The sequence below is a fragment of the Mixophyes fleayi genome, chromosome 6, assembly GCF_038048845.1.
Source record: "Mixophyes fleayi isolate aMixFle1 chromosome 6, aMixFle1.hap1, whole genome shotgun sequence".
Classification (NCBI taxonomy): Eukaryota; Metazoa; Chordata; class Amphibia; order Anura; family Limnodynastidae; genus Mixophyes; species Mixophyes fleayi.
Genome location: NC_134407.1, coordinates 26,010,754 through 26,020,269, shown reverse-complemented (window position 1 = coordinate 26,020,269; position 9,516 = coordinate 26,010,754). Strand labels below are relative to the sequence as shown.

Sequence of the window (9,516 nt, the reverse complement as noted above, 5' to 3'; positions counted from 1 at the left end):
TGTATACTACAGTCAGGGCCGGATTAACCATAGGGCTAACTGGGCTACAGCCCAGGGGCCTATGGCATCCAGGGGGCCCTTGAAAGTGCTCAGCAGCAGTATTTATCGGTCGGGGGCGGGGGCAGCTCCGATCACGGGGGGGGGGGGCCCTCACGGGGGAATGGAGGCCTCCTTAGCCCAGGGGCCTCCATTCCCTTAATCCGGCCCTGACTACAGTGCCGATATGTAGGGCACTTTTTAGCAGAGGGGGGCAAAACAACTACCTAGTATGGTAAAAGAGTTAAACATTAGACCAGTATCTTTACACTTTTCTGTTCGACGGGACGTTGAATTCACAGACAATGACTTTAAAAAGTGTCTTTCATATTTCTAATGGGCAATCCACTGTAGTGCCTTCAAACACATTGTAAGAAAGTTGTCCAGTTTTGGACCTGCCCCACGCATGTAGACAATAAGGCTGACCCTTGTCCCATTACATGAAGCTATGAGTCAGTTCCTTCTGCTGAATAGGGAATCTAAATGCTAATTAACAATTTTTTTAAAAAAAGACGCTAAGAAAGTGTGTAAATGATGCCTCATTTTCTAAACTTGTGAATGCAGATACCTGAAAAAACAAACAAAACCCCCATTTACTGAGCAGCTGCACATATCCTTATAGCGTTACCCTAATTTACTCATCATATATCACATTTGCACAAGTTTTATACTTTAATACCAATAACTGTATATTTACAAAGCTTTCAATGTCCAATGAAAATAACAAAATAATCAAAGTCTAAAAGTTCCTTAAAATATTTTGTAATCTCCTTTTTTCCGGTTCGCTGTTTCACTGGAATGGTTTGTGTACTTGTGATGTAACTATGATAAAGGTGATATGATGAAAGTGCAAATAACTTGTTATTCTCACATCACAAGCGGAAATATTGAGAATCAAAGCTGAGGTCTAGAAGAACAGGTTGGTTTGTTCATCAATTGAGCACATTCTCTATAGTCCGTTACAATTGTCATGAAGAGTCTTTGCATCCCTTACAAGCCGATTTATGGGCTCTATGGGCCTCTTATGTGCCCCTCAGGGGGTAGGAACGTAGAATGATGCCATGCTGACTGAATTTACAAATTGAGGAAACGGACATGCTGGTGAAAGTGGGAAGCTGGAGGAAGGAGACAGGAAGAGCTTGGGAAAAGGAGGTAAGTGGTGGTTTGTACTAGGGTTAATGTGAGGAAGTTGTGTAGGGCAGGGGTAGGATGAGAACGATGGAATATACTGCTGACCAGAACTCCTGGGGCAATGGTGCGTGTTACACCCTCTCCCGTCAGAACTTCCAGTGGGCTGTTGCTTCTTCCACTTCGTTCTTCGATTCTGGAACCAGATCTTGACTTGAGTCTCTGTTAGACGGAGGGTGAGAGCCAGGCTCAGCCGCTCACACACCGACAAATAGCGACTGCTGCGGAACCGGCTCTCCAGCGCCACAAGTTGTTCATATGTGAATGCAGTGCGGGCCCGGCGGGCCTTAGAACTGGCAGCGGGAACCTTGTGGTCCCGCTGATTCTCCCCTTTTACTGACCCTTCTTCTGATTCTTCTGGCTGGGGTGCTGGAGAAGATCCTACTCCATCTCCTGCTCCAGGAACATCTGTGATGAGGAGACAATAATAACAATAATGAGTAAGGTTCCAATAAAAGCCACCAGCATTTTTGGCAATTCTGCAATTACATAGCAAATAGACACCTAACAGTTTGGAGGTGCATAGAAATCAAAGTGTTCCTCTTTGACCATTTGACATATTAGCTGGTAGGATCTTTGCATGCATAATCATCAGTCTACAAAATGTTAACAAAACAATTAAAGAAGATATTCACAAAATTGTTTCCATTCATATTATCCAAGTGATAAGATGATAAGCAAATATTGTCATAAATTGTCTATCTTATTATGAAAACAAACATTAACCTTTCAGCTTTTCTGAGCTGTAAGAGAGAGCCCCCTGCTGTCAGGTAAAGAGACTGCATATACATCAATCAACATTATTTTGATAGCTTGTATGTACCAGATGTTCAATTGTATTGAATGTGGTTTGTCCCAAAAATAAAACCAGAAGTTTTTTTTTTTTATGGAAAACGTAGTCGCAATTTGCTATTAATATTGTAATCAAGAAAGATAAATATCAAAAGTTATTACACAAAATGGTTTAGCTTGAACTGGAAAAAAAAAGTCTTTTGAGGCTCTATGAATGCAAAGATATGCAACAAGCTGTGATAATGTCCAAAATTGCTGCAATAAGTACATTATTTAAATAAATTGTTATGCAAAGTAACAGCTACTTCTCCATATCCATGGGAGATGTGAAGATGAAATGTAATTGCTTAGGAATAGTATCAGGGCCAAACTGAGATGTAAAACAAACCCTGATATATAAAGCAATTCACATTCTCATGCATGTGCAAGGTCAAACAAGTGTTTGCTCAGTATCTCACTATTGCCCCCTTGTGGAGGAACGCAGACCAGCCCACTGATATTCTCAGGCACACAAGCCTTTATGGCAAATGCCCATATCCAAGTTTTCTTATACTAATGTGAATATTCTCTTGCAGTGGTTTATTTGTATATAGATTATGTTATCATTATTATATCATTACATTATCTGAGTTAGTTGAAAATGGGATATTAAAAAATCTTTCTGAACCGAATAAATTACACCCACGTGTTTTCCGAAAATCAATTGTATTGTATAGCCCATCTAGTGAGATATAGGTTCTCTTTAAAGTATCACTAAACCTAAAATGCAAATTGCATGGTATAACAAACACGTGATTGTGTTTTGCTTGATTGTGTCAGACTTCCTGACTGGCGCACAAGTACAGAGATGTTGCACTCAAGCTACCCACACAGTGCTGCTTAAACTATATGTTGCTCTGCAGCTGCTGCTGTGGAACTGCAAGACCCAGCATGCCCTGCCAGTTACATCATCTACACATTGCAGTTACATTTTTTTATACTAACTCTTTCAAATCAGGCTGCTGTAATTAATTAATGAAGAGGAACATGGGCATGGAATTTTATCATACTGTGAAATAGCATAACTGGAAGGAATAGAGGCACCATGTATATAGATCAGGGCTTGTCATAATAGTCTTAAATAAAAACCACCAGGTCACTTTTTTTTGAGAGTTCCCTTCTGTACAAACAGGTGGGATAAGTACTGAAAAGTCTCAAAAATTACCTGTTTGAGCTTTTTCAGGGCAGGGCTTAAAAACTATTTGAATAGACAGGTTCACCTTCTCCTCTATCTCAGTAACTCTTTGAATAGACAGGTACACCTTCTCACCTCTCTTAGTAACTCTTTGAATAGACAGGTACACCTTCTCACCTCTCTTAGTAACTCTTTGAATAGACAGGTACACCTTCTCACCTGTCTCAGTAACTCTTTGAATAGACCAGTACACCTTCTCACCTCTCTTAGTAACTCTTTGAATAGACAGGTACACCTTCTCACCTGTCCCAGTAACTTGTGGAATAGACAGGTACACTGTCTCCGTTATCTCAGTAACTCTTTGAATAGACAGGTACACCTTCTCACCTATCTCAGTAACTCTTTGAATAGACAGGTAAACCTTCTCCCCTATCTCAGTAACTCTTTGAATAGACAGGTACACCTTCTCACCTATCTCAGTAACTCTTTGAATAGACAGGTACACCTTCTCCCCTATCTCAGTAACTCTTTGAATAGACAGGTACACCTTCTCACCTATCTCAGTAACTCTTTGAATAGACCAGTACACCTTCTCACCTATCTCAGTAACTCTTTGAATAGACAGGTAAACCTTCTCACCTATCTCAGTAACTCTTTGAATAGACAGGTACACCTTCTCACCTATCTCAGTAACTCTTTGAATAGACAGGTACACCTTCTCCCCTATCTCAGTAACTCTTTGAATAGACAGGTACACCTTCTCACCTATCTCAGTAACTCTTTGAATAGACAGCTACACCTTCTCCCCTATCTCAGTAACTCTTTGAATAGACAGCTACACCTTCTCCCCTATCTCAGTAACTCTTTGAATAGACAGGTACACCTTCTCACCTATCGTAGTAACTCTTTGAATAGACAGATACACCTTCTCACCTGTCCCAGTAACTCTTTGAATAGACAGGTACACCGTCTCCGCTATGTCAGTAACTCTTTGAATAGACAGGTACACCGTCTCCCCTATTATTATTATTATTATTATTACCATTTATTTATATAGCGCCACTAATTCTGCAGCACTGTACAGAGAACTCACTCACATCAGTCCCTGCCCCATTGGAGCTTACAGTCTAAATTCCCTGACGCACACAGACACAGACAGACGGACAGAGACAGACAGAGACAGACTAGGGTGGTGCCCCCTGTGTCTCCAGTAGCCCCCGAATCTCTGGGAGATGTCATATAATGTATATAGCATCACAGTTGCACAGCAGTCTATCATTCTGCTCATCAGAGGTTTCTAATCTGATCTAGAAGACAAGGAAAACCAACTAATATGTCTTACACACCACACTGATTCATTGGTATTGTCTGTCAAGACAATGCTCGAGTGCTTCTGACACTCAATTAACTCAAGAACTGTAAATATCATCCTCCATCAGCCTCTCCTTTAGTAACACATAAGAACACAGGGGTCAACTCTTTTCTCTAAGTCCAGATAACCTTGCCAACAATTCTCTTAACTTAATTCACTGCACTGATATCTTAGGCAGTGTGCTTAACACTGTAATACAAACTGTAACCACGTTCAGTGGTGACCTGTGTGTTTCTGTGCCAGATTCCAGGTACAACGCATAAGTAAATATCTCAGAGCATTTAATGAAATATGACATGCTAATATTAGTGATATAGTAACAGGCTTGTTTTTACTGTGTCTGTATATGAAAGGCTTAGGAAACTTGTGGCTCTCCAGTGGTCGGAACTACAAATCCCAGCATGCCCTGCCAGCCAGAGGTTAGAACTAAACAAAGGAAAAAACAACTTTTTTCTCTACTCTTATTCAGTCACTGGACCATAGCAGTGATACCTCCTAGTGTTTGGGGGGCATGGGAAGAGCAGGCTGGAGAGTCCTGTACAGTGATGTACTGATGCATGTGGCTTGTCCACACAATCTCTTAGTTGTCATGGACCATGGCAGTCCAGCTTCAAAAATGCTTGCGAGAAGCAAGCAGAGCTTACTTATCTCTGGTATACAGAATATTGCCACTGTACATGTGTCACATTGCTCTCTGTCAGGAAACAGTGACCTGTGTCCCTGCGTGTTGTACACAGTGCAGGCACCGGCTAGCAGGTTTTATTGAGAAGAAATTGCCGGCTTCCCTGCCCTGATAACGTGAACGGCCAATGATTAGATCGATAGCTGTCATCTCTGTAATACAGGGTCTTCTCATCACACAGGAAGCCTGTGCACAGAGATAGGCAGCCACCAGTAATGGGATATTGATCAATGCCAGCGACAGCAGTCTTACAACTAAACCTACCTGCCCCTGCGTCCCGAAGGGGCCAAAGCAATTACCAGGGTCCCAGGCTCTGAGTAATCAGCAGGTCTTCTTATCTCTATTTCACTTTCATTTATATCCAGTGACGTCAGCAAGGTGTAGGGGCACTAGTGCTTAAATGTGCAGGAAAATATGTAGGTAACCCAACACCTGCAGTGCTGTTTTCTAATGTGATTCTGCAGCCAGACATAAACTATAGATTGTATTAGGGGTAAGATTCACATGTATCAAGTCTGCATGTAAATATAAAATGTTCTAAAAGAAATACAAAAGGGGACCAAATATTCAAACTCAGCTGTAAAATATTGTATTCTGGCCTTGACTAAGATATTCTCATAGGTAACAGAGAAATGTCACTTATCAGCAACTTATGAGAAGTTTGTGCTATTGATTTTAAATTGGGTTAATATTGCTTCTAGCTGTTTGTGCTAATTAATCAGAAACCTTCAGACTTCTATTATCTCACAATGACTTTTTTTAAACTCTTCATCAAAATCAACTTTCTAGGACAGCATAAGACTTTACCAGGGCACTCGGTCACTTTAAGTGCAGTTGTCAGGTAGGCGAACTGTAAGTTCCAGCACGTGCCTGCTAGTTTCTAGGTGGCAAGGTGTGCTGGGACTTGCAGTTCAACAACAGTACGAGAGCGACAAGTCAACTAAGTCTACTATAAAGACACACGCATTAAATGATTGTCACAGTGAGGATACTATCACATTTATAGTATAACATGATCAAACGACCACCCCCTACAATTTCCATCAGTGTCCCCCAAACAAGCCCCAACCTCACCTGCTTCCCCGTGTTGTGTCCCGTACTCCTGGGACCTCTCAGCTGGTCCTTTGCCTCTGGCTTGACTCAAGATGTCCACAATGGAGAAAGGAGTGTGCAGATGTTTCTGATTAGGGTTAACTTTTTCCTCCCCAGTGTCACAATTTACCATTCCCATGTTTTATCCAGGTGATCTTTGGAGAGTCACACCTACAGCCAGGTCCCTGGACGCCGTCAGCTAGCCTGGAGTCCTGTGAGTCTGCTAGAGAATATTGACCTAAGCAGGAATGAGTCTGGTCAGGTGCTAGGCTGTAGCTTGTACACAGGATGGTCTCGGTGTATTCTCTCTATGATGACAACCGTTTATGTGAGCTGAGAGTCTCTGACTTAGTGGGCATTCTGTAGAGGAGGAGACATAGCAGCAGCCACGAGAAAGAGAGGGGAGGGGAAGACACTAAACTGGAATCAGAACAAGACAAGGGGCGGAGGAGAGAAGTCTATTTATCTTTGGTCCCCAGTCCATTTATTTGCCCTTGATGTCCTAGTATTGTACTCTTTCATAGCCACAATTACCATGCATTTACACTATCCCGTGCTGTCATTCTGCTCTTTCATCCCCCCATCTGCCCATCATCTCAATCATCTATTTAATTCCTCATCCATTTGGACTCACACTTTAAATTAGTATTGGTTGGTTAGTTATAATGTGAATTTCAAGGTACGGATTAAAACAAAGACATTAGCTCATTATTGTTCTCCTAGCTGTGGACTGATGTGGACTTTAAATAATTGACAATGAAAACAAAACACCAGAGTATTTGTTTTCAGGGAATGCAAAGTGATTTCCATCAATCTTTACAGGAGTTAAATGGATATAACTGTGATCTAAGAGAAAGTGTCTTTAACTGAGATACAAGTGACCATGTTTGGCTATAGAGATAAATCACTTTCCACTTTTCATGACTGTAGGGCAGCGATTATTCTTACCTTTTACTAACACGTTATGATTAAATAGTTAGTGTCCTTTTAAAAATAAGGGCTTTTGTTTCTGAATTAAGCACTAACTCTGCATGAACACAACACAGCTTCAGGGCCAGTGGTATAATTATTATTACCATTTAGTTATATAGCGCCACTGATTCCGCAGCACTGTACAGAGAACTCACTCACATCAGTCCCTGCCCCATTGGGGCTTACAGTCTAAATTCCCTAACATACACACACACACATAGTAGGGTCAATTTGTTAGCAGCCAATTAACCCACCAGTATGTTTTTTTGGAGTGTGGGAGGAAACCGGAGCACCCAGAGGAAACCCACGCAAACATGGGGAGAACATACAAACTCCGCACAGATAAGGCCATGGTCGGGAATTGAACTCATGACCCCAGCGTTGTGAGGCAGTAGTGCTAACCACTGAGCCACCGTGCTGCCCTATAGATGACCTGGGACCAAGCACATGCTGATCACAGCTTAGACATCATGTGAAATAGGGTTAATTGATGTCTATGGGGAAGTGCCTTCTATTTCCATGTTTTACCTTCCACATGTAAATATAGCAGATAAAAAATACCTTTGGATCATTTGCAAAACCTTGTTGCATGGAGAATGCTAAATATTTCTATAATGTGTAATAAATACAATGGCCACATTCAGAGCCATGACAACCAAGAGGCAACATAAGGGCTTATGCTCAAGGGCAGCTTATAGTCACCTGTGGTACATTGTCCTGTGATGAGCACAATGTGTATACACCTCATTATTGTCATCAGTAAGTAAAACACTACAGAGACTTCAAATGCTGAACATCGCAAACTGCATTTTGTGTTCTGACCAGCCCTAGAAGTCAGGTCCGTGAGCATGGCAGTGTTTGCAGTGATCAATACATCCCTATTTTAATGTCAGTTTACTCTGCACCCATCTCACAGTGACACGGCACAGAGCCACATACCGTGGGCAGGTCTACGGCCCACAGAGCTGGCACATAGCACTTTATTTGTGCACATCCCCTTCTTGCTTATGATAGTCACTAGCAGTGGATATCAGAAATTGAGGTTGGTTACTAAACCATACCTGGATGTGCCTGACTGCAGGTAGAGGGCAGATGATATGTGGTAGGATCAAGTAGAGAAGAAGAGCTGTACCATAAAGCTTCTTTAGATGCCATTGACCACAGAAAGCCCCTGGCTTCATTGCTGCACGGTAAATGTAAAAAGCACGACATGTAAAAAAAAGTGGCTGGTGCTGCAGATCTGTAACAATTTCATTAGACATTTTATTATTACATGAACAGTCATGCTCTTGGTATATGTGCAGGCAGGGCCACCATCAGGGGGGTACGGCCAGTACTGCTGTGAGGGGCCCAGACAGACTAGAGGGCCCGGACAGGCCTCTCTGTCTGTCTGGGCCTCTCAGTCTGACTGACCGTACTGCCCCTTCTTCTCCGCGATGCTGCAGCTCCGCCTCCCAGGCTCTGATAGGCTGGGAGTGCTGCGCGGTGACGTCAACACTGCACCGCGCTCACAGTGTATCGGCGACCGGGAGCTGCAGCATCACAGAGGAAAAGGTAAGTTATGTAGATATTCATTTCATAGGAGAGGAGCAGATAGAATAGGGGACATTAACTGTGCCTGGGGGGGCGGACAGACATTAACTGTGCCTTGGGGGGGAGAGGGGAACCACAACTGTGATTGGGGGGGGGAGGGGGACTTTAACTGTGATTGGGGGGGGCCCTAACTGTAATTGGGGGGGACCTTAACTGTGATTGGGGGGGAGAGGAGGACATTCACTGTGATTAGGGGGGAGATGGGGACATTCACTGTGATTGGGGGGGGAGAGGGGTACATTCACTGTGATTGGGGGGGGAGAGGGGGACATTCACTGTGATTGGGGGGGAGAGGGGGACATTCACTGTGATTGCGGGGGTGAGAGGGGGACATTCACTGTGATTTGGGGGGGGAGAGGGGTACATTCACTGTGATTGGGGGGGGGGGGGAGAGGGGGACATTCACTGTGATTGGGGGGGAGAGGGGGACATTCACTGTGATTGCGGGGGTGAGAGGGGGACATTCACTGTGATTGAGGGGGGGAGAGGGGGACATTTACTGTGATGAGGGAGTGGGGGGAATGTACTGTGATGAGGGATAGGGAGCACATGTATGGCGAAGAGGGAGGAGGGCACATGTATGGGGAGGAGGGCACATGTATGGGGAGGAGGGCA

General features: G+C 43.3%; 1 protein-coding gene across 1 annotated transcript; it reads right to left on the bottom strand.

Moving 5' to 3' along the window:
* Positions 1 to 699: 699 nt before the first annotated feature.
* On the bottom strand, positions 700 to 6,481 carry NKX1-2 (NK1 homeobox 2). The gene is made up of 2 exons (XM_075215155.1): positions 6,319 to 6,481; positions 700 to 1,632 (listed from the first exon to the last, which is right to left on the bottom strand). The coding sequence occupies exons 1-2, from the start codon at positions 6,473 to 6,475 to the stop codon at positions 1,070 to 1,072; spliced, it is 720 nt and encodes a 239-aa protein (XP_075071256.1). The 5' UTR covers positions 6,476 to 6,481; the 3' UTR covers positions 700 to 1,069.
* Positions 6,482 to 9,516: the final 3,035 nt, after the last annotated feature.